The sequence below is a fragment of the Coturnix japonica genome, chromosome 1, assembly GCF_001577835.2.
Source record: "Coturnix japonica isolate 7356 chromosome 1, Coturnix japonica 2.1, whole genome shotgun sequence".
Taxonomy (NCBI): Eukaryota; Metazoa; Chordata; class Aves; order Galliformes; family Phasianidae; genus Coturnix; species Coturnix japonica.
The window spans coordinates 152,340,675-152,365,263 of record NC_029516.1 but is presented as its reverse complement, the minus strand read 5'-3'; the positions used below and the strand labels follow the sequence as shown (position 1 = coordinate 152,365,263).

The following is a 24,589-nucleotide window of genomic DNA, read 5'->3' as shown; positions in this document are numbered from 1 at the left end:
CCCAGGGAGGTGGTGGAGTCACCGTCCCTGGGGTGCTCAGGAGCCGTGTGGATGTGGCACTGAGGGATGTAGTGGGGTGGGTGGGCTTAGAGGTCTTCTCCATTATTGCACAGCAGGAATTGCCTGGAATATTGTCTGGAATAATAGGTCTTGTCTGGAGGGCATGTTCTGGACAGCATGTAGCTTTACAAACTGAAGCTTAGTTCACACACTGTTGATCGTATGATAATACCTTAGGGTGAGTTTATTGCCTTAATTACCTCCACGACCAGAATTTTATGTACGCCATATGCTCTTTCCTATTTTGATATAGAAACAAACTAACGCTGTGAAAGCGTTACCGGTATTGTCAGCTCGAGTTGGAACTCGAAGCCGCTCCGAGGGCACAGCCCGCGGCTCCAGGCCTACCTGGAAGTCTCCTCCTCCTCTACTCCCTCCTCCTCCTCCTCCTCCTGGCCGCGGGGCTCCGGAGCCGGCTGGGCGCACGCAGGTACCGGGTCCACTGTTCGGGCCGAGCCGGGCAGCTGGGGGAGGCCCGGGGCAGGGGGACCCGGTCGGCGCGGCCCATCGCCATGACGACACGGTGCCACAGAGAACGGGAGGGAGCGGTGGGGGAACCATGCCCGCTGGTGCTGCCGTCAGTGCCTGCCTGGGGCCTCAGCCCGCAGAGGGGTGGCCCTGGGGGGAGTGGGAGGCATTGCGAGTGGGTGTGAGGGCCCCACAGGCCGAGGGAGCTGCCTGCTATTCCTGACAGGGACAACATGGTTGTATGTGCAAATCTCCCATGGTAACTCTTAGTCCAACTAATAAATACAACTTCAAGGCATGTGTGCCTGTTAGCTGTCCAAGTTTGCTTGCACATGGGTTGCAAATGCCTTTGGCCGTCACTGCCAGGGGTGTAAACTAAATCAACAAGCAGTCTGTTTATTTTGCCCATTGAAGAACAAGTTGCAGTATTGGTTACCTCTAAACAGTGTCAAACTCCCAAATCATCAGTATGTCGTACTTTATGCTGCCTTTTCTTTCTTTCTTTTAAAGTCTTGCCTCTTAATGTCTAGTCTAAATCTGTTCTCTGCATACTGTGTTCAGTTTTGGACCACTCAATGCAAGAAAGATATTGAGGCCATGGAGCATGTCCAGAGAAGAGCAATGAAGCTATGAAGGGTCTGAAAAGCAAGTCTTGTGGGGAGTAGCTGAGGGAACTGGGATTGTTGAGTCTGGATGAAAAGAGGCTCTGGGGAGACCTTATTGCTCTCTACAGCTGCCTACAAAGAGGTTGTGGTGAGGTGGGAGTCAGTCTGTTTTCCTGTGTAACTAGCAATATGCCTCAAGTTGCACCAGCAAAGTTTCAGGTTGGATATTTGAAAGAACTTCTCAGAAAGAGTGGTGATGCATTGAAGCAAACTGCCCAGGTAGGTGGTGGAATCACCATCCCTTTAGGTGTTCATGAAACATGTGGATATGGCACTGAGGGACACTGGGCACGGCGGGGATGGACAGATGTTTGGACCAGATGATCTTAGTGGTCTTTTTCCAGCCTTAATGATCCTATGATTCTGTGTTTCAAGCTTTCCTTTATTTGGTGCTTATTGAAAGTACAGGCCCACACTAACTTTCAGGCTTCCAGGAAGCTAATGGTTCGAGGAAGCATCAGCAGTAGTAATAAAAATATAACAGAAACATGCAGAAAGTTCCAGTATTGCAAGACAGCCTCTATTTTGGCAGTCCAAACTCAGATGTTACAGCAGTGACTACATGCAATAGTAACTTTGGTGTTCATTTATTTTGTTTCTAGCTGCTGCTTTAAAACGGAGCCTTCATGGATAGATATGAAATCCTTAAAAAAATTGGAGAAGGATCTTTCGGCAAAATATTCTTGGCAAAAGCAAAAGCGGATGATGAGCAATGTGTTATCAAAGAGATCGATTTAACTAAGGTAAAACAACCAAACCTGGATGATGACTATAGTTATTTACCAGATTGTGATGACTGCATTCTGCTGGCCTATGTACTTGGGTGAAGTCTTACCACGTTTGTAGTTCTTGATAGGGGTAGAGTTGAACTTTTTGGACTCTGTACTCTTTGACTGCCATTTTAGTGATATTAAAGGTAGAATAAATCCATATTTTGGCATTAACACTTTGTTTTTCACTGGTTTTTTTTTTTGTTTTTTTTTTCAAATCTGTACCTACTCAGCATTGTACTACCTGATTTAACTTTTATAGCGGATGATTCAGCTGCAATGAAATATTGCTAATGAATTAACAAGGCACAATTTTGTGATGCATTTCTATAAACCTTTCCATTTCCTTTCTTTTTTTCTTTCACATCCATGTTTTCAAACACAATTAATTTACAACAGAGTCTTTCCAGTTCTCATTTATTGTGTGTGGCCGTTTGATTCGTCACGTCTAACTCAAAATGTCCATTCTGTAGTTGCCATCCACAGTCTGTCTGTATTGGTAGGAATAGTTTGACACCAACATAACTACTTTTGGAAACAGTTAAGTAAATCACTGCTAGCGTATGGTTTCTTCATTCTTTGTAGATGCCTGTGAAAGAAAAAGAAGCCTCTCAGAAAGAAGTCATTCTTCTGGCCAAGATGAAGCATGCAAATATAGTAGCCTTCTATGCTTCTTTGCAAGGTTTACTTCTAACGTTTCTGTTTTATTTGTGACCGTAGGAGTGAAAGGCAGCAAAGCCTACCTTGTTCTTACTGACTGATGTGAAGCGTGGCCCCAACACTGTATTTATCAGTAGGGACCACTCCCAGCTGCTAAAAATGATCACAAGGTGTCAGGTTTGGTCACCGCTTTCTTTCTTCACTGAGTGGGTGGGACATAAGGATCAAATGTAAGATCCTGGGATCTCTGTGTTGCTTCAGCCGAACTTTAGTCTTGACCTTCAGGAGAGGTCCAGGGTTCTGTCAGGCTTTCCTGGGAGCTTCAATAGAAGAAGAGAGCTCTTGAGTGTGGCAGGATATATTGTCCCATGGGCCTTTGACTTGAACCACATTCTGAAGTATCCCTGGACTTGAAGAAAAGTTTTGGCTTAGAATTTGGGACTGAAAGAGAGAGCAGAGTGGCTTTCAGACAGAGGTTGATGCTGGCCTGTAAAGAAAAGTGAAGGCTGGTGTCTATAGGGAGCATGCAGTTAATGTATGTTTCAGGTGATACTGACTGCATACTTAATTATTATTGGGAAATTAAGAATATCTGTAAGAAGATCTGGTTTCTTTCTATCAGTGTGGTCTCTTGAGGTCTATCTCATGTATTTAATATATTGGTGAATCTCCATTGAAATAGATGTTTGTTTCTTTCTTACTTTTGCATCAAGTGGCACTGGAGGGATCAGTGTTTTATCAGTTACTCTTTGAAATGGAAGAGTAGGTAGAGGATTAACTCTCTTAATAGACTGTATAAAATGTGAATAGTTTATTGCTGCATTAATGAGCAATAAAGGAAAAAATATATACTTTTCCTTTCAGAAGAGAACAAGCTGTATATTGTGATGGAATACTGCGATGGTGGAGATTTAATGAAGAGGATAATTATGCAGCATGGAGTGCTGTTTGAGGAGGACCAGGTGAAACAAGTTAACTTAGAGCAAAGGACATATCTTAAATGTTGTTTGAATTGTCCAGTCCTAGCAATTGTTTCATAAGACATATCTAACCTGTTAGCAGAAATTTACTCTAAATTTTATGACATTACTTCTTGCTTAAGCTGGAAAAGAGGAACTCCCTAGTGTAGTATTTATCTATTTATTGTATCAGCTCTGCTCAGGGAATCACCTGTGAAACAAGAAGCATTCCTAGATAAAAGATGATAAAAACTGAATTAAAGTCTTCCATGACCTTCAGTTTTCCTGAAGAGAGAAACATGTAAGCAAGTCTTACTTTTGCTTCTGAATTAAATCCAGTGGCTCTTATTCAATTAAACCCATGTATATCTGAAGTTAGATATATACTTAAGAACTATATGGGGTTAAGGATAAACCTGGGTGATTACTTAATAACCAAGACCATTCATAGCTCTGTTTTCTAACCACATTTCAGACCCGCTCCCTCTGTTCCTTTTTCTTCTGACCACATTTGGTACAATTACAAGTATTATAAATACATGGTATGGCATCCACTGCTGAGTATTAGGAAGACACTGCCCAATTCTGCCTTAGTTGCTATTGCTAACTCATTTCTTAATAAAGATCCAGTCTTCTTACTCTCCTTTGACATGATTATTCAGTCCATGCTTAAGTGATAGTCTTATCACAGTCAATGAAAACTTGACTGTGTTAAAGAAAGTGGGAGCAGGTATTTATATATGTCTCTTGATAGCACTGAAAAAGGAAAAGAAAAGTCTATGACATTAATTTTAGTCCTTTGAAAATATTATTTCTTACTATTTTATATCATCTGTTCTCTTTGTATTTTAAATTTTTTTGTTATCTTTGTTGCATATATTTCATCCACACAAATTTACAGATATCTATCCTTTTATCTTTTACTGCAGATTTTGAGTTGGTTTGTACAGATCTCCTTGGGTTTGAAGCATATCCATGACAGAAAGATTTTACACAGAGATATAAAATCGCAGGTAGTAAAAGTGAGATGGGACAAGGAATGATTTTATCTTATGAAAAATACGCTCAAGAAGCTCTGCTAGGTTTCATTTTTGCATATCAGTTTCTTCTTCTTTTTCAGAACATTTTTCTTAGTAGTAATGGGAAGGTAGCAAAGCTTGGAGACTTTGGCATAGCAAGACAGTTGAACGAGTAAGTACCTCTTACACTTTGTATGTGGTGAATGTTTAGAACGCAAACTGGATGTGAAAATTGTCTGTGTACTGTGCTTGGTTTAGAATATGAAGTCTGTCACTATATGGGAAACCATTATCCTGAAATGTGTCATACTGCTTGAAACCACAGCTCCTTATAACTCTCGTTATAGGCTGTTTCTCACCCTATGCTACATGGAGTGGAGAAGCCTCAGTCTTTCTCTATTCCTTGTGGAACTGACATAATGATCTAGTAAAGGCGTATGTTTGGTGGCCCTGCTAGGCAGGGGGGTTGGAACTACATGATCCTTGAGGTCCCTTCCAACCTGGATCATTCTGTGATTCTGTAATGATATTCTGGATGAACTTATTTTGATAGTATCTTAATCTAAGCCTCCTCATCTCCAGGGATATACCATGCCATTATTTTAGCTGAAGTTTCCGCCAGCACTAATACCTTTGTGGTGTGTCCCTTTTTGAAGCACATACCCACTGGCAAAACCTCAACTCTCCACATGCAAAATAGTAGTGCAGAAAATGCCTACCTTCAGAAGTGTTCTGAGGGTACCGGCCTTGAGGATTGGTTCTACACAGTGGATAGAAAGTAAACTCCAGAACTGGAGTACTGAATAGGCATCAAGGACTATAGGGATGAAAATATTTGGGGCTCTATAGCAGTTTTTCTCATATAACAAGTGAATTAAAATTCTCAGCCTCTTTTCTCCCCCTCATCTGTGATACACAAAGGCATTTTCATCTCCATTCTCCACTTTCAACCACCAGATAGTGTCCAATATTTTACTTTCAGTTCAGTGTCCTTGCCACCTCTGGCACTCAGAACTCATATTCTCTCTAAAGAGTGTCACTTCCAACTTTTATTGACACCTAGTATATATATACAGTGAGAGGAATCACACTTCATGAGTACCTTCTGACTTTCCCAATGACTCTTGATGACCCCCACAGATTAGATATCTAAAAGCAAGTGAAATGAATCCAAGTGGTGTTATTTGGCTAAATACCTGCATGACAAGTCAGCAGCAAAGATGGAAACAGAATTCACTTACTTCTGCTTTAGTTTCTGAACAACACTTCCTCCTTCCTCTGTATCTTACTTGCATGACTGACTACCACTTAAAATACTCTTACTTGAATGAGTATGTCAGAGACTTCTTATACTTTGTTGTGTGGTTGATGGCTTTCTGAATTCTATGCTAATGATAACAGTTCCTTAAAAATGTTGATTACAATGCTGATAAAAAGGGGGGGAGGGGAAAGACAAGCAACTATTAGATGCTCCATGGAGCCTGACTCAATTGCTTGCAGACTTTTTTTCAGTGTATAAGCCTTTTTGTTTATTGTGTTTTATTAGCACTGCAGAGTTTGCCTATACGTGTGTAGGGACCCCCTATTATCTGTCACCGGAGATCTGTGAAAATCGACCATATAACAATAAAACGTAAGTCTGTTTTCTTCATATGCTTTGTGCATGGGGGTGTGCAGCCACAAGATAACTTATTTTCATCATATTGTGGTTTAAATTAGTGTTTCTGCAGGACACCAGGAATTTCACGTGTCAGCTAAGAGATAGCTTTGCTCTTCAGTCTTGCTAGGAATATTAAGCAGACATAGTTTATATCGTGTGCCTTTTCCAATGATAAAGGGTAGTACCTGGTTAGATACCATAGAAACATTGGTGCTATAATTAAAAAAACAAATTTAAGGTTTATATTTTCAAGGCATCTTAAGAAGAAGCAAAAGGTGCACCAGTACTAATGTCTGACGGAATAATGCTAGTAAGTATTGGGCCCAGATAATCTCTCTAGAGAGGTTTGCTGCCTGCTGGGGGCCTGCATTCAGGACATCAAGAAGAGACTATCAGGTATGATAAAGCCAGCTGACTGCTATCCCTCCCTGGTCACTCAAGCTGGGTTGCATGAGACTGCAACCAGGAAATTAAAAAAATATAAAAAAAGACTTTACATCCCTTGGGAAGATGTTGAAGGGATTGGGAGCACAGGTAGTGTTCTCCTCAGTCCTCCCAGTTGGAGACTGGGATCTGAGCAGGAGAAGGAGAATGGATCTATGCTCATGTTGCCAACTCTATGTTGGCAAAGGTGATGATTTTCAGGTCCCTTCCAACCCAAGCTGTTGTTTTTTATTATACAATTTAATAAATTTGAGAGCTGAAAAGAAATACTGATTACATGTAAATAAATATTATTGGCTTTTCCTGGAACTTTAATTCTTTTTCTTCACAGAGATGTGTGGTCTCTTGGCTGTGTGCTTTATGAGCTATGTGCACTGAAACATCCTGTAAGTACCTTATAATTAGATGAGTATCATATTATTAAAAAGAAAGTAGACAGCCGAGAAAACTTGTAGTATTAACAGTATTAATAAACTACTAGAATTCATATTAAGGCATGACAGTGTTTAATTTTTTGTATTGTGTCTATTTTGTGCATATGGAAAAACAGTATATTGCAATTGAGTCAGCTGAGTAATCATAGAGTCATAGACTTACCCTGGTTGGAAAAGACCTTGAAGATCATCAAGTCCAACCACAGCCTAACCATAGTACCCTAACTCTAACAACCCTCTGCTAAATCATATCCCTGAGCACCACATCCAAACGGCTCTTAAACACATCCAGGGATGGCGATTCAACCACCTCCCTGGCAGCCTATTCCAGTACTTAACTACCCTTTCTGTAAAGAAGTGTTTCCTAATATCCAACCTAAACTTGGTAATGAAAAATCAGGTTGTATCTTGGTTTCTAAGAACACAGAACACAGAGGGTAAGTTGTGTGAACTGAGGCTTTGAAGTTGAATGCTGTGAAGACAGTATGTGTGCAGGTCTGTGCTTAACAGCTTTTGGCAAAATCACTTTTGTATATTTCTGGAAAAATTGTGTCTGTGTTTCTGTATAACAGAAGAATTTGAAAAACCTCTTCCAGACACCAAATCTCTCACACCTCCTGAGTCATGCAGCCGAAACAAGGAAAACATAACCAGAAAATACATCAAGAAAGTGGCTATGTTAATTTTTCTTCAGCAAACTATAGGTGATGAGAAATGATTTCTGAAGAGACTGCATAGGACGGAGCTTCTGTCAGCAAGTGCCTTTTGTCATGTTGAGATATCGGCAATGGGGCAACAGAGAATAGCCTCAAATTTCACCAGAAGTTCAGGTTGGGTGTTAGGGAGAAGTTCCTCTTTGAAAGAGTGGTCAGGCACTGAAATGGGCTGCCCAGGGTGGTGCTTGTGTCATCGTCCCTGGAGATGTTCAAGAAACATGTAGCTGTGATGTTAAGGAATGTGGTTTAATGGGCAGCACTGGCAGTAGGTGGATGGTTGGACTAGATGATCTTAGAGGTCTTTTCCAACCGTTATGATTCAGTGAATCTGTCTAATTCATCACTTCCAACCAGCAGCACTTACTGTCACTTTTTTATGTCTTTCACTGATTAAGTTTGAAGGCAATAGTTTGCACCAGCTGGTGCTGAAGATCTGCAGAGGATATTTTCACCCAGTGTCTCCCAACTATTCATATGATCTGAGGATGTTGATTTCCCAGTTGTTTAAAACATCTCCGAGAGATCGACCATCTATCAATTCTATATTAAGGAAGCCCTTCTTGAGGAAGCTTGTTCTCAAACATTTGCCCCCTGAAGTGAGTACCTTGTACTGCTGCTTGCCAAGAGGAAAATGTGTATTATAGCAGTATAAAGCAGTTCTGTCAGATACTGATATTGCTTACTATTAACACAGGAAGAACTCAGTCACACTGTGTTACATAGGAGAAAGCCTTCAGGAGCACTTCCTGAAACAAACCTGGCGCCAGGTAATGATAATGTTATTTAACATTGGTTCTACACTTGTGTTTGTTAGTTATGATATAGTTGATGGTGATAATATTCACCAGCAGTCTCTTTGCACATTTGGATATGACAGTTTCAGCCAAATCTGAAAATAATACAAGGAGATAACTGAAATAACAGAAACATTCACCCTAGGCAGTGCATCACTATCCTACCTGTTCAGGAAAAGAGACCACAGAACATTTGCACCACTCAGCTAGAAAAGCTGCCATGTGGTTCTGGTTTACAGAGGTCTCCCTTTTATTTAGTGTACTACTTTGCAAAACTGAGTAGTAAACTCTACGTGAGTGTGACAAATCAGAATGTTTTAAAACATGTCATTCTAAGAATGAAAGGCAAAGTACTGTGAGGTATGATGAAATATGATTCTATGATGGAAGGATGTAAGGAGTGTTTATTAATTCAGCCTGTCAGTGTTGGGTTTATACACCCTACTATGGTTTGCCACTGCATTATGTATAAAGGAAAGGAAGTAACCTTTTAATATTTTATTTTTAAAAAGCTTGTAAGCTGCAAAGAAGGAGAGTCCAGGACCAAATTCTACCAGAACCTGGAATGGTGGTACCTGTCACAACACAGGAATTATTTCAAAGAAATGAATGGAAACCTTCAAGAGGGCAACAGCTTCAGGTACTTTGCATCCACGTTCTCATAACATTTAATTATCTTAGAAGATAAGCTCCTGTTAGAAGAGGTCCTTTAGAGGTCCAATTAAATTCAACCTAATGCCTGCACCCATCATCCAAAAGATGTTAAGCTCTATCAGGCCCATTATTGACTCCTGGGGTACCTTGCTGGCTAGTGGCATCCAGCTATGGAGCATGATCAGCTCTGAGTTCAGCCAGTTTTCAATCTACCTCACTACTCCTCCAGTCCGTTCTTGATCAGCATCTCTTTGAAGATGTTCTGGGAGGCAGTACCAAAAGCTATTCTAAAGTCAAGGTAGGCAATAGCCACTACTCTCCTTTTGTTTACCAAGCCAGTCATTTCATTGAAGATGGTTATAAGGTCAGTCAAGTGTGTCCTTCCCTTTGTAAATTCATACTGACTACTCCTGATCATCTTCTTATCTTTTATTGTGTCTGCAAATGATTTCCAGGATAAGTTGATGCGTCACCTTGACAGGCATCAAGGTGGGGCTGCCTGGCCTGAGTTCCCTTTCTTCCTGCTTTTTTTCACTATAGGAATGATGTCTGCTTTCCTTCAGTCCTCAGACACCTCTCACGTATGGTCTCATCTATGTTCAGTTTGCTTAAGTGTTCTCTAGCCTGATCCTCTTCCACCAAGGGTATGTCTCCCTTGCTCCAAACTCTCTCCCTGGTCAGAAGGCCCTGGGATTCCTTAAAGCCGTGCTGAAGTCTGAGACAAAGAAGGGATTCAGTACTTCAGCCCTTTTTGTGTCCCTTGTCACCAGGCATCTGCTTCACTGTTCACAGCTCCCAGTCTTCTTATTTAGATGGTCTGATTTGATTTTCCTCTTGCGTTAGATTGCCATACTTGTGGACACCATACTCTAAAATGTCGTACAATGAGGCACAATTTGTGCACTTTCAGAAGTTACCTCATTCTTAGGAATATTATTGGCAGTGGAAAATTTTTCTTATATAGACATGAATCTACACTGTGCACTAATCTGCACTATGCTGAGGGGAGAGGTGCAGAACAGGGAGGAACAGATAACGCATTTACTGGCTGAGTAGGGGACCCTGAGATGCTTTTTGATTTTCAGCATTTTTCTCATACACCATGTGATGGTTGTTAGTCTCCCGCTGTGGAAAAGTTCACTGATGTCTTGTTACACTTCTTTTATATCGTGCAGCAGCATGTGACCTTTCTCTTTGTTGCTCTTATGAGATGGAAAAGGCAGTCTTGTTGCAAATTAGAGATACAGGGATGTTGCATCACAGTAAGGACTTTGAGAAATGAGAAGCTAACTCCCACAGGCAGATAATCAAAGAGATGCTGACATGAGCAGCACAGTGCTCCCCAGACAGCATTAGTCTGTGTGTGTACTGCCCCAAACTATGTCCCATGTTCCCGCTGCTGTCACATGTCAACATAAGACTCCTGGAATTATCTCAGTGCTCTGGACTCAGAACAGTGGTGTGGCTCAAGGGCAACAAAATTGCAGAGCACAAAGCCTTGACTCACACAACAACATGGGCTGCTGTCTGATCATGGAGCAGGGAAAAGAGGACAGTAAGATTACATACAGAATCACAGAATGACCCAGGTTGGAAGGGACCTCAAGGATCATGAAGTTCCAACCCCTTTGCCTGGCAGGGCCATCAAACTTCCAGATTTACTAAATCAGGTTGCCCAAGGCCCCATCCAACCTGGCCTTGAACACCTCCAAGGACAGGGCATCCACAACCACAACAATCCCTGGGCAGCAATACCTGCATACACCCTGTATGTAACAAGTTAGGATGTTTGTGAAATGATTTTGAGAACTTACACTAACTATACTGTAAACAGGCTGTATTAAAATGCAACTTAGAATGGGGAGGATAGGAAATAGTTCAAACTAGTATTGGTAGAAATGAAAACAGTTAAATTAACATCCTTTATTATATTTTCAGCCACACAGTTCCAGAGTTAAGATGGCAGAAAGGCCAGATAATGTGAGAGCACATGGCCGTTATGGTCATTACTATGATAAACTCGACAATTTGCAAAGGAAAATTAATGCATGTTATGACCTTTCTTACATCAGCCAAAGAGCAGAGGAATACTATAAACTAAAAGGACAAATTGCACCTCCACTCCCCCCACCTGAATGGTAAACCTTTCTCACTATTTACTAGTAGTGTCCCTCATTATTTTGAGTAATCAGCCTTCTTCTTTAGGTAGCACTTTCATTATGGCTTATGTAATCATTCCTTCTCTGCTTGGTCTTTGATAATTTTTGCATAAGCTAATTGTACAACATTGTAACTCCTGCTCTTCTCAATCCACAAGTTCCTATTGAATGTATTGCCCTGATATTTGAAATGTCATTATCAAAATGCCTCCCACGTTTCACTGGGTGAAGAGTAAAGCACAACCTTTCTGTAGACCTTCTGACCATATCAAAGATAAACTTTGTCTCTTCTTCCCATCAGAAACAAAAAGATCTAACGAGCAAAATCCTTTCTGTACTTGAAGGGACAGAGTGGGAGACAAGCCATGCAAATGTTGTTTTTTATACAGAGCCTATATTTTGGTTTTAGATGCAAAGTCCTGCTCTTCAGCAGTCTGTGGATTTCAAAGCCTTTCTTTTATAAAGCAGAGGTGGAAACCTTTTCTTTTGAGAATGCCTGTCCATTCCATGATTGACCGCTTATTTTGAAGATCAGGAAAAATGACTTTATTTGCACTAACATTTTCACATGCCATTTATGAAGGTGAAGAGATACTTCAGAAGGCTAATATAACTAAAATAATAAGAAATAGTACTGCCCAAAGAACTTACATTTTCTTTTTGCTATTATACATATTTTATCCATACATATACATTCATGTTGTACAAACAGAGCTGGCAGAGTATTGTTTGTGCAAAAGATAAAATCTGTGAAATAAAATGCAAGCTATGAACATTACTTTCTTCTCTCAGGCCTTCAGAATACCTTCAAAGGCGCTTTGAAGCCCAGCAGTACAAGATTAAAGTGGAAAAACAGCTGGTGAGTAAATACTGAATCACAGAATAAAATCTGCGAGAAAATCTGAATGAAAATCCTAAAGATGTACTGATGTCTTTCCAGCAGACTGTAACAGTGACAGGTAGGAAGTTCTGCTCTAGCAATGTTGTTGATCTGCTCTATGATGGTCATCTTGAGGTTTAATTTTTAATATAAAACTGAAACAGTGAAAAATTCTATTATGACTCTTACTTCCAAAAACACACACTTGCCTTACTGCACACCTCAGTAAAAGAGGGAAAGTGAACTGAGTGAGCACTGAAGGAAGGATTCTAAGTGAAAAATCATTTGCTATGGGATTTGTGCCTCCACAGGGACTGCGGCCATCCTCTGCTGACCCATATCATGACCAAATGCAGATGCAAAAAATAAATGAGGAGCATTTCAAAATGCATCAGCAGGACGTGTCTAGAAGGAATGAGATGAAAGAACAGGTAAAGAAGATATTTTTCTTAGTTGCCTAAAGGCGTTTTCTTACACTCTTCAACAATGGTATTCTTTATATTGCTGTTTTGCTGTGCCTTTCTAATAAATGTGCATTCTAACTTAATAGGAGTACCTAAAACAATTACAGAAAATTCGTGAAGAATACCACAGCAATATGAGAGAATTCAGAGCAAGAGTACACCAGGTAACAAAGCTCAAACATACATGCAGTCATATTTCCTTTTCCTATTTTAATGTAATTCACTTAATTATTAATCAAAATATAAACATATTCCATAGGAGAATCAAAAAATACCAGATAAAACCTTTCTGGTGAGTCAAGGGAAAGCTGAAGACCAGTCTGAAAACATAGATACAGCTGGAATAAGAGGAGAATCACTTGAGGTATGAGTATATGAGGTATAGTCTGTGCAGGACTTTTATTCGTGTTCTTTCATTCACTCTCTGGGACAGTTACAAAAAAATGTAAAGCCTAAATCTTAACTGATGTTTGTATCGCATATGAAAATACCCCTTGGTTCTCTTCATGAACAGCCCGGAAAGCTTATTTGGATGAGTTCTAATTTGGGTTCTAATTTTTTTTCCCCCACTTAATTATGCAAAGCTACTTTTACCTCATTTCTTTTTGTGGACTCTTCTCTTTCCTTTCTGAGTGGAGGAAAGAGGAAGCCACTCACAGTGTAAATCTTCATTAGAATTCTGTACAGAAGATGTGTTAAATAAGAGCTCAAAGTAGAACATGAGTACACTTGTAAGGACTTTCTCGCTTGGAGAGTAAGTTACAATCCAGTTTTATGTGGATTTCTTACCTGAACAGAAATTTGGGAGTGGTGAAAGTAAGAAGCGGAGCCAAATATTTCCATTTACAGGAAATCACCACTTCTTTCTCATCAAATACTACCAAAACAGCCACTGGAATGGAGCTTCAGAATTGGGATGTGATGAAAACCAGATGAAGTTTCCAGACCACATGTAGTTCCGCAGCAGTAATTTCATTAGTGAAACATAGGAAGGCATGAACTTGTCATATCAGAGCACAAACTGATGGCTAATGAGACATGTTCTAACACAGGATATAGGAATATGCAAAGGGATAATAAAATAGCATTTAGGTATTACCAGAAAACAAGATAACAGGAAAACTGACTAGACTTTGTACAGGTACAGGTTCCAGTTATAATATTGATTTTCATCATATCCAAAGTCTGCCAGGAAGAAATTAGGCAATGAATGGAATGTCCTTACAGATAAATATACAAAGAAATCGGTGACTAGATTTATTTACTAAAACAAGTCTTTTTGCAGAAGGTAATATACATATTCTGCTTCCAAATTATTACTTTACAGTTGCTGTTTTTCTCTCCTTCCAGGACACAGAAGAAAACTTTAAACAGGTCAGACTCCAGGACGGGCAACGCCAAAAAAATCTAATGAAATACAGCAGAAAGGTATCTGTACTTACTGTTTGTTTTGCCATTTTATTCTTAAAGCTGTATGAGTCAAATGATTCTGTTATGCCGTGGTAGCTCTGGAAACCAAGGTATTTGAGAATCAGTTAAGAGAACCATTCGCTAAGTTTCTGTGACAAGATAGAACGACTAAGAAACGAATGGCCGAGCTTTTCAGCTCTTTTGAGGGAGACCCCATTTAAATCTTACCAGGTAGAAATCAGTCCCCGTTTGCTCATCTTTATATCAAGCTGCTTGTCTGGCCACAAGTTGTATCAGAAGAGGTTTAGACTTGACATACAAAGGAACTTTTCTTCTCAGAGAGTGGTCAGGCACTGGAATGGCTGCCCAGGGAGGTGGTGGAGTCTCCATCCCTGGCAGTGTTCAAGAAGCATCTGGATAGGGAGCTAGGAGATCTGGGTTAGGGGTTTTCTGTAGGTATGGTAAAGGGAGGACGGTTGGACTAGATGATCTTATAGGTCCTTTCCAACCTTGTGATTCTATGATTCTCAGAACCAACTCAGTGTATTACAAGTATTTGAATTAAATGATTATTTAAGACAGCTTTTTCTTTAAATCAGTGATATTCTGTCCTTCTGTACTGAACACGGTCATTTGGAAATATCCATAAACTGCTCTTTAGAACAATCTGTTTGGTCTTATTCAGTCCTGTTAAGCAGAAGAAAAATGCTGCTAAACAGAAGTGATTTTTAACAGAAGAATTGTTTTCAAGTTTGTAGTTCTGTATAAACCATGTAACTTTAATTGTGTATTTTAATGAAGTGTCTGAATTTTCTTTAGGGAGGAGTAAAATTTGAAATTAATTTAGATAAGTGCGTTCCTGAGGAAAACAGCATTCAAGAAGCAGAGGTAGGGTTCAGTTATACTCATAGCACTTACATTTGTAATCTGGAACGATGTCAGTAGCTCCATTATCTAAGGTTCAGTGTTTTCATTACCATCATTCTCTCCCTTGGCTTTTTCCAGGTTCAGGATAAACTCAGTGAGTTCTTAACTTTTGTGGATGGTGAGAATCTGGAAGACAAATTGTTGGAAGTTTATGAAGGTCCTGTGGACAATTCTTTGGGAGAACCATCTGGATACCAAGCAGGTATTTCATAGGGAAATTCAATACTATGAGCTAGGTAAGTTCAGTAACTGCAAGCTATAACAAGTTTACCTGATGTTTCACTCTCACTTTAATATTTTATACCATTATGGATGTTACATTCCCTCTGAAATCTATTTAAAAATGAAGCAACTTCTTCCTCTTTTTCTTCTCTCTAGTGTCCAGTGATGCAGGTGATACAGAGAAAAAAAGAAAGCATTGGCAAGCTGGAACACCCCAGACACTACTGCATTTTTTAGCCAATGCTGATACTTCATCTGTATGTACTACGATAGCTGAAAATGAACACTGTAAGAAAGTTTCATGTTTTCCAGTGAGTTAAAATGAGGAGCTACTGAAATTCAGCCAGACTATTTACTTAAATACCTCTGCAAACTATTCCATAGCAGAACATTCACATGATCCAACAGGCTTTTAATTGGTAGGACTTTGTATTAGTTGAGATTATATGATGTGTTAAACCACAGAATGGAAGAATTGCTTTCCCCTCTGATATTGCAATCATCTTTTGCTGCTCATAAATAGAAAGAGCACAGTTTTAGGAATAATCACTCTGTGACCTGAGTAATTCGCTGCCAGTCTTCAGTGAATCCACAGAGCTTTCTTAGGCCTTGAGCTGATAATACAACAGAACTCTGTCAGTCTGTGGCCAAAGTCATCCAAGAGTGTGGTGGTGTTCTGGTTTCACATGCCACAAACTCATGTTAATACACATCACAAGCGCATCCTTGTGCAACCTACACAGATGTCATTGTGGTGGTGTTCCTTTTCTGAAGAGGTGATTTGCTTGCTTTCTTGCAGTACCAGTGCATATATTCCCAGGCAGAAAGGTAACTCCAGTGACTGGTTGCTGTAAACAAAGGACTCTTCTAGCATTCTTGCAGTCTCCTAATGCCCCAGATACATGGAAACAACCTGAAGAGTTTGCATGGATAGTCAAGACAAAGCAGAATGTTGTTAGGATGCCACTTCTTGTTCATTGTGCCTTAGGTGATGGGCACAGGGAACGAGAAACAGGAACTTCTTGGAAGCTTTTTCAGCTCCAAAACAACAAGTCTGAGAACAAGGACTGCTCAGCAAAGCTCTATTTGTCTATTCCAGGCCAAGTATGCTTATTACTTCAACATCAATACTGGTTTTAAGAACATTTTAGTGACAAACAGTCCAGACAGTCCCGTGTTGCACAAAAGGAAGAAATCAGTGTCAAAATCAGTTTAATTATAGCAAAAGGCAGTGACAAGCCACAGGCATGATTTAGTGACCTGAGAACCTTCCTATTCCTCAGCTGACCGTGTTATTCTGCCTGAAGACATCACAGAAAACAGGAAGCAGTGGAAACAAACAGCTCCAGGGACGCTCCTGAACATCTTAGCAGAAGCAGAGCTCTGTAATGATTCCTTCATCCAGCCTGAAGAGGAAATAGGTAGGATGCCTGTTACTGTAAATTACACAAGGTTTTCTTCAGTGTGTTACTAAACCACTGGCAGAGGGTTTTTGATAAGAAGCAGGAGGTTCAGAACATTTAGAAGCAGTTGACAAATGAGGAAAACATAGGCAGCCTCTGCCAGCAGCACTGGCTCTGTCCTGTAGCAGTGCAAGGCCTCTTTCAGGATGTAGATGTTTTCAGTAGCAGGGAAAACCTGCTTACCAGCTATCCCTTCATATATAATTCTTCATTCACTTGGGCAGATGAGGTTAAGGTACAACCGCCAACAAGACGGGAGATAGCACAAACCTGGATATAGGGGAATTGGATATAACCCCTGCAACTGTTTCAGTTTTCCACTGAAAATGGAGGCTGTTGTATTTGGCACTTAACCTCCTAGCGTCGGATCTACATTCTTATTTACCCTTCATAGTCCTTTAGTTACAGCCTGCAAACGTGCTAGATTCCACTGAGCCAAAGTTATAAACTGCTGACTAAAACATGTGATCAAGAATCATAGAATCACACGGTTGGAAAGGACCTACAAGATCATCCAACTGTCCTCCCATTACTGTAGCCACCACAACTGAAGTCAGTTAAACACAGTACTTGCAGTGCTGTAATTCAATAAATATATAAATAAAACAAAGCATTTAATTATTTGCTATTATTTTAGAAGCAAATTTATAATTAGCTAATATGGAAATAAAAAAAATTAACCTTGTTGCCTTCAGAAGAAAGCAAGGAAGACGATTCAGAAATGTGTTCCTGTGTTGCTGTGGATGAAGGCAGACTTGAGCCAAGATCAGATGATGAGGACACGTAAGTCAAGCACATCAGAGATCAAATTCATACAATGAAGTGTTCATGAGATGGCGGGATGTATTGCCTGGAGCTCTTTTTCTCGGTTCTTTTAAATACATAACTGAAGAAAACTTGTTTTACAGTCTGCTAATGGAACTTTCAACTCTGTAATTTATTTTCAAATACCAACACTGAGGTTATAAATGTTAGCCTAAGTATTAACATGGCTCGTTCCCACTTAGATAGCAAAAAATCTCACAAAAAGAGGTGAAGAAACAAGTTATGTTTCCTGTGTAGCTTGTATATTCTTTACAAAGCACTGTAAAAAACCTCAAAGGCACTGAAACCAGAAATACTTGTAACAAAACTCACTTAAAGGATAACATTTTCTTGCTTAATTTACAGAAATTTTGAAGACTCTGAAGATGAGCTGAGCCACAAGCTGGAAGCAGCCTTGGAAGAAGTGGTAACGTCTTCAGCAGAGAGATGCATGGAGTCTGCTGCGCTTTTAAAACATGAAGATCCAAGTCGTGAAGAAAGTACATGCTTAACTAGCAAACTACTTGAGACATCTAATGATGATTTAGAAAGTAACCGCGGGTCACTTACTTTAGATACCAATAATGAAAACAGCAAGCAGCAGCTACCTGAGGCACAAGGATGACTTCTGACTCAAAGCAAAATTGTCCTGGAAATGCCAACTACATCAGTAAAAAATAAACAAAAAACAGGTAGCTGACAATAAATTCCAGGTAAATCGATTGCTTTTTAACAGCGTTAATGTTTTTGGACATTTTGTAAAGGAAAAAAAAATAACAGGCTACTTTTTAGATTACTACGTGTTGAAAAATCCCAATCCAGAATGTAATGCACTTTTCTTGATTAATCTAAGCTAAGGTTCACTCAGTTCTCAGTGTCATATATATTTAGAGTTGTGAGGTTGGTATTTGTGTACTATCTAATTATGGCCTCTAATTTAGACCCTCCTGTTTCCTAGGAACAGGAAACCTTCCTGTAGAACAGAGCTAGAGAAATACCACCTAATACTGTAAAGGACACGAGGGAAGAGCTAATGTAAGAACTGACAATTATGACACTAAAAAAGCAAGCTAGCAAATTCTGTATTAGAGGAACTGCTGTAGGTGATGAATTCACCAAGACTATATGAGAAACAGCTGCTTATGTTTTTCTTCATTAAAAATAACTGAATTTTTCTTTTAATGTTGTTGAAATAATTAACTTGACCAATGGAAGAAACACATATATGTGTATATGTATGTGTGTGTATATATGTGTATATATATATATATGACATAAAACAGTGTTCTAGGAAGGATTCTGCACATTAGGAATTTAGAATTTGCATCAGAAATATGAGAGCATTTCTTTCCCAGTAAACTATCTCTATTACATAAAATGTATTCTGACGGAAAAAAGAAAGATCTCTTTATTGAATGGGAGCAAGGGACCATAAATTACATGTATTTACAGGTGACGTGGGGTCAAACTCAAAGTTTTATTCACATTACATTTATTTAAATAAGGGCTCCACGGATAAGAGGAATGTCTCTTCAAAATGCTGGTCAGAAAACCTGCACACAGACTGGCGAGCACTTTCTCTGATCTCTAACCTTTTCTCAGGAGACATAGAAAAGATGTAAGCCATCGTCTCCACATAACTGTCCTCATTCTCTGCTAGGAAGCCTGTAATACGTCCTTCATAGGGTACCACAATATCCAGTTTAGGGCCTCCTGAATTGTGAGCCAGGATAACAGTGCCAGCTGCCATACATTCAACCACTCCTGTAAAAGACAGAAAACACGATATGAATGTGTGCAGTACATACTTTGGCTTTCAATAGTTCACCAGAAATTTAAAACCACAATAAAATTCACCTGGGATTATGAATTAGTGTAGACTAGAGTTTTAGACAAGTGCAAAAAATACAGAGTAAATGGCCTCATAAGCTCTGGTTCTAATACAGTCTGATGATGTTAATTTGGTTACTTTATAGCCAAGCTTAGTATCCCGCTGTTTGCCTTCAGACTTACCATAGTGTAGATATATGGCACAGGCAAACTTACATTCCCTTTCAGGGAAGACAGGCAGACCCTACTAATTCCAATAAACTGTGCCTAATACCTTAATTCTGCATGACAGCACACTGCAAACTATGTCTCGGCTCCTCTTTGAGATTCAGTTTCACACCACAGTGACTGATTTTAGGACTTGTGTTAGCACAGGCGTCTAATGGAGTGAGATGGCCTAGGGAGCCTAGTGGCATTCACGTGGCGTTTTATTAATAAAAGACAGTCTCTGAGAAACTCACCTCTGAAGTAGCATCTAGAGACCTCTGACACATATTAAGCCACCAATGTCAGGCAGGACATCCTAGACAGATGGCACTTGCCGTCTAAGTGACTATAGAGGATGCCCATAATGCAGTCTGTGATGTCTAATATCGCTATATTCAGCAATCCAGCTTGCACTACTGTAGCACCTGGACATCTGTCATCTGAACTCGTCTTGAAGGTTTTAGCTCTGTTAGATCACCATTACCAAGAACAGGACTGGGGCACCTGCTTGGCATGCAGACCTCTGAGGCTTAAACGCAAAGTGAAGCCCTCCCCATCTGTGTTCTGATCACTGCGACAAGCAGCTGAAACCTGAGAAGAGATACTGACCAATGCCAAAGTGCTCATTCCACATCGTATGCAGGCCAATGGTGGCCTCGGCCAGGTGTTTCTTTAACTCCTCAAAGGGAATGTTTATTCTGAACATCACATTGTTACTAATTCCAAGCTCTTCACAAAGACATTTAAGGTTATTCACGCGGTCTTCATCTTGCTGGTTCCGACAGCCTCCAATTAAGATAAGCTTCAATGAGAGCTGCTGCCTCAGTCTCTTCTCTTTCAGCAATTTAGCAAAGGCTCGGATTTGCAAAGGATGATCTTTTTCAGGCCTGAATTGGCTGATGGAAACAATAGAATACTCAGTATTCTTTTTTTCCTCTTCCAGCGGGATATCCAAGAAGGTCTGAACATCACATGGTGGATACACAACGCTAGTGCAAGACCCAGCTCTCCAGAGAGAAAGGATGTGATTTAGTGTCCAGGAAGAATTGACCATAACCACATCACTGCAGGAACCCACCAATCCGTACATGAAGGCGAACAAGTAGTAGTAGACAAGTTTAAATTTGCTGAAGAGAGAGCTGTTCGTAATGAAGGCTGCATTGTTAAACCTGGTATCCTGATTTCGAACTACAGAAAGCATGTCGGTGCTGATGGTGGGATAATGGACGTAGCATCCAACACGACAACCTCCTAAATATTTAAAGAGGGGGAGTGTGAAAGCATAACCCATCGAGTCAATGTAAATATCTGGAACACACTTTAGAAGAGCTTCCCAACCAAGAAACACAGAGCCTAAACTTTGTCCCAGCAAAGTGAAGTGGGGATAAAGAGAAGCTTCCACAAGATAGCGCTTTTCCAGAAATACAAACTTCACAGGATGAATTAACTTAATGTTGAATCTTCTGAAAGCACCTTCTACTATGTCTTCTTCAGTGGCATCTCTATCTCCAGTGTAAACAACACACGTTATATTTTTATACCTGGAAGAGAAGAGAATTTCACTCATCCTCATCACATTTTCCAGCATGAAACTCAAATATTATCCACTCATCATTTACCAAAACATATGTTCGAAACCCAGTGTCTGGCCTACCTTGGAACAACTTACTTCATATAATTAACTATCAACTAAATAGTTGATCAATTAGTTGATTAATAATCAACTATATTGATTATATGAACTCTTTCCCTTTGGACCAAGAATCTTATTTAAAGAAAAGGACCTCAGTATTGATCAAGAGACACAGGAATGCCTTGCAGCACATTACATGTCCATCCAGTGCGCAGCATGAGTAAAATGCACCTCCAGGGAGGTGGTTGAATCGCCATCCCTGGTTGTGTTTAAGAGCCGTTTGGATGTGGTGCTCAGGGATATGATTTAGCAGAGGGTTGTTAGAGTTAGGGTTCTGGTTAGGCTGCGGTTGGACTTGATGATCTTCAAGGTCTTTTCCAACCTGAGTAATTCTAGGACATCTACTTCAATGTGCAAAATGTCATCATTTGCATATATGATATCATGAGAAACAGAGTGCAGTACAGTACCATCTGACGTGCTTACTTCTTCTGGAGCGTCCTTATGGCACACCACAAGACTCTCTCCCCTCCACCACCTGCATTGCAATAGGGATGGAAAAACGCGACCAGCAGCGGCCGCCTCCCATCCCTTCCTGCTGGGCTCTGCTGCTTTCTCCTTCCTTGTATCCACAGCCGAATTGCCCACAGCAGGACGGCCAGGCAGGCGCACAGCACTCCGCTCAGAATCAACGCAGGGATCAGCAGCGAGCACAGCAACCTGAAACGAGGAGGAAATTATAACACAGAACAGCACAGGGCGCACAGAGGCTCCTAAAGGATGTTCAGGGCCCTCCTTCAGCCCAGCTCCTGCCCGTCCCGCCTTCCGAAGCGCTACAGTTTCCCCCCCATCTCCTGGGGCTGGGCAGGACCGTGTGGAGCTTGGCCGCCCCCAGCCCTCCGCCCGTACCTGAGCAGCCCGCACAGGCACAGCCCGCCCGCCGCCATCTTGAACTCCGCCTCTACCAGCAGGAAGAGCCCGTTGCTTGGGGGGCGGGACCAATGTGTCATTGCCTCTCTCTCATTGGCTCTCGCCGGAGATGGACGGCGGGGAGGGCAAATGGGCAGGGATAGGAATGGGCGGGAGGAAGGAGTGGGCGTGGCTAGACCTGAGGGAGCGCGGTGGGGTGGGTGCGCCGTCATCGGATTGAATGTCGGTGGGCTGTCTGCTCATTGCTCCCCTGCTTTTATTTCCTCCCCCATTCTGTCTTCTGAGGAAATCATGCACTGACTTGTGATCTTTCAGCATGATTGAGGCCAGAGCAGTCTCATATCGTAGCCCTTGGTGAGTTCAGAGGTTGGTGGGGTGCTTGTGAAGGTTATCCTGGGTCTTAGCATGAGATGGTGTTGGGTCCTTTATAGTTCGGCCATTGCTAAACACGAAACAGAGTGACAAAGTCTCTGTAGCACTGAGAGCAGGAGGAGAGTAATGACTGTGGATTGGTAAATGGGTGAGGCCAGGCTCTCCTCAGTGGTGTGTAGCAATAGGATCACAGAATCACAGAATTATCAAGGTTGGAAAAGACCTAGAAGATTATCTAGTCCAACCATCACCAATACTTCCCAGCCAAATCATATGCCTCAACACAACATCGAAACGTTTCTTGAACACTCCCATGGTCGGTGACTCCACCACCCCCTGGGCAGTGCATTCCAATGCCTGACTACCCTTTCCAAGAAGTAATACTTCCTAATGTCCAGCCTGAATCTCCCCTGGCACAGCTTAAAACCATTCCCTCTAGTTCTATCACTGATTACACGAGAGAAGAGGCCAACCCCCAGCTCACTACAACCTCCCTTCAGGAAGTTATAGAGAGCTATAAGGTAACTCTCATGCATCTGTAGAAGAAGATACTCTACGTAGGCGTCTAAGATATTGCCAGTAACTTCAGCAGAGCAGTGCTGAGCTCTCTGTCATGTTCCTACTCCATCGGTGAGAATGCTATTAAGAGTCCAGACTGGAGAAATTCATGTGGCCAGCGTGCCAAAGCAATTAAATGAGCCGTGTCATGAAGTTGGCTTCGTTCTCACCTTCACAGAGATGTGCCAAGTTTTTCATCTTTTGCTGCCTCTGCAAGCACTTTTGTCTGCCTTTAATTGCTTTCCTTATTAAGGTCCTCGCTCTGAAGGGAGATGTATGCAAACAAGTGAGCAGTATTCAAAACAAGTGACAGAATCCACTCACAATATGTTCTCCTCAAGTGTGCAAGGCTTTTGGGGGCAGTTTTTAAGTACGTTTTTCTAACTCTCATCCTTGCTGAGGGCTCCACATACAAGAAAGTTGGTAAAATAAGACTACTGGTCTTAGCAGGACATGGGGAAATGGTTTTAAGTTAAAAGAAAGAAGATTTAGGTTGGATGTTAGGGGGAAGTTCTTCACTAGGAGAGTGGTTAGGCCCTGGAACAGGCTGCCCAGGGAGGTTGTGGATGCCCCGTCCTTGGAGGTGTTCAAGGCCAGGTTGGATGGGGCCCTGGGCAACCTGATCTAGTAAAGGTGTATGTTTGGTGGCCCTGCCAGGCAGGGGGGTTGGAACTACATGATCCTTGAGGTCCCTTCCAACCCGGGTCATTCTGTGATTCTATGTGATTCTGTGATACTGCCAAGTAACAAACATAAAGAAATGGGATTAACACTGTGTAAGGATATTCCTATGACAGTCATGTGGTCCTTTATGCTTTCTTATACAGCCGGCTGCTTTCTTTCTGGAGCACACACTGTGTAGCACTGAGTTGCTCATGGTGGCTGCCCTGGCTGGCAAAATGCCTGGGACCATTTTTAGCAGAAGGAATCTTAGATCGTTCATGTACACAGTAAGTTTTTCCCTTTTGCACGTTTCTTGTGTCAGGCTGTTATATGCTATTGTACATTTGTTCTATTTGCATAGTAGGCAGAAATAAAGTTGTACCAGATGAGTTCTAAAGATTTGTGAAGCAAAAAAACCCACAAGTATTAGAAATAAATTACAACACATCTCCAGGACAAAACACTGTGGGGGTGTTTTTGCTGATATGTTATACTATGTGTATATGTGTGTGATATGTTATACTATCTGTATATGTGTGTGTTCGGGACAGGACTAGGGGTAATGGGATGAAAGTACAGCATAGGAAGTTCCGCACGAATGTGCGTAAGAACTTCTTTACAGTGAGGGTGACGGAGCACTGGAACAGGCTGCCCAGGGTGGTGGTGGAGTCTCCTTCTCTGGAGATATTCAAGACCCTCCTGGACGCCTACCTGTGTGATGTGGTGTAGGGAACCTGCTTTGGCAGGGGGGTTGGACTCGATGA

At 41.1% G+C, this 24,589-nt stretch overlaps 3 protein-coding genes and 2 long non-coding RNA genes across 8 annotated transcripts in view; 2 read left to right on the top strand and 3 right to left on the bottom strand.

The window, feature by feature from the left end:
* Nucleotides 1-314: 314 nt before the first annotated feature.
* On the top strand, nucleotides 315-18,808 carry NEK5 (NIMA related kinase 5). 3 transcript variants are annotated; one of them, XM_015851871.2, is made up of 23 exons: nucleotides 315-490; nucleotides 1,796-1,936; nucleotides 2,549-2,645; nucleotides 3,488-3,585; nucleotides 4,512-4,595; nucleotides 4,703-4,773; nucleotides 6,148-6,234; nucleotides 7,037-7,091; nucleotides 8,251-8,451; nucleotides 8,550-8,622; nucleotides 9,162-9,289; nucleotides 11,242-11,441; nucleotides 12,255-12,321; nucleotides 12,654-12,773; nucleotides 12,893-12,970; nucleotides 13,066-13,170; nucleotides 14,157-14,234; nucleotides 15,036-15,104; nucleotides 15,222-15,345; nucleotides 15,522-15,653; nucleotides 16,649-16,786; nucleotides 17,524-17,611; nucleotides 17,999-18,808. In XM_015851871.2, exons 2-23 carry the CDS (start codon nucleotides 1,820-1,822, stop codon nucleotides 18,255-18,257), a joined length of 2,469 nt encoding a protein of 822 aa, XP_015707357.1. In that variant the 5' UTR covers nucleotides 315-490; nucleotides 1,796-1,819; the 3' UTR covers nucleotides 18,258-18,808. The 3 variants fall into 3 exon arrangements, with proteins under 3 accessions (XP_015707357.1, XP_032298000.1, XP_032297999.1); XM_032442109.1 differs by lacking the exons at nucleotides 315-490; nucleotides 1,796-1,936; nucleotides 2,549-2,645 and adding an exon at nucleotides 2,685-2,793; XM_032442108.1 differs by lacking the exons at nucleotides 315-490; nucleotides 1,796-1,936; nucleotides 2,549-2,645 and adding an exon at nucleotides 2,714-2,800.
* On the bottom strand, nucleotides 2,156-3,492 carry LOC116652767. The gene is made up of 2 exons (XR_004305957.1): nucleotides 2,707-3,492; nucleotides 2,156-2,552 (listed from the first exon to the last, which is right to left on the bottom strand). It is a non-coding gene; the product is annotated as an uncharacterized LOC116652767 (long non-coding RNA).
* Nucleotides 12,997-14,598, bottom strand: LOC116652766. Its single transcript, XR_004305956.1, has 2 exons — nucleotides 14,445-14,598; nucleotides 12,997-14,314 (listed from the first exon to the last, which is right to left on the bottom strand). It is a non-coding gene; the product is annotated as an uncharacterized LOC116652766 (long non-coding RNA).
* A 206-nt stretch (nucleotides 18,809-19,014) lies between the features above and the next one.
* ALG11 (ALG11 alpha-1,2-mannosyltransferase) lies at nucleotides 19,015-22,287 on the bottom strand. The gene is made up of 4 exons (XM_015851880.2): nucleotides 22,212-22,287; nucleotides 21,789-22,022; nucleotides 20,279-21,210; nucleotides 19,015-19,396 (listed from the first exon to the last, which is right to left on the bottom strand). Exons 1-4 carry the CDS (start codon nucleotides 22,247-22,249, stop codon nucleotides 19,125-19,127), a joined length of 1,476 nt encoding a protein of 491 aa, XP_015707366.1. The 5' UTR covers nucleotides 22,250-22,287; the 3' UTR covers nucleotides 19,015-19,124.
* Nucleotides 22,288-22,410: 123 nt separating this feature from the next.
* The window catches only part of ATP7B (ATPase copper transporting beta), a 45,646-nt gene continuing 43,467 nt past the window's right edge, over nucleotides 22,411-24,589 (top strand). The window contains exons 1-2 of one of the 2 annotated variants that reach the window (XM_015851867.2): nucleotides 22,411-22,586; nucleotides 23,990-24,112. In XM_015851867.2, coding sequence (XP_015707353.1) covers nucleotides 24,038-24,112 — 75 coding nt within the window. In that variant the 5' untranslated portion in view covers nucleotides 22,411-22,586; nucleotides 23,990-24,037. The remainder of the gene's footprint in view (nucleotides 22,587-23,989; nucleotides 24,113-24,589) is intronic. The other variant, XM_015851870.2, reaches the window with a different exon arrangement.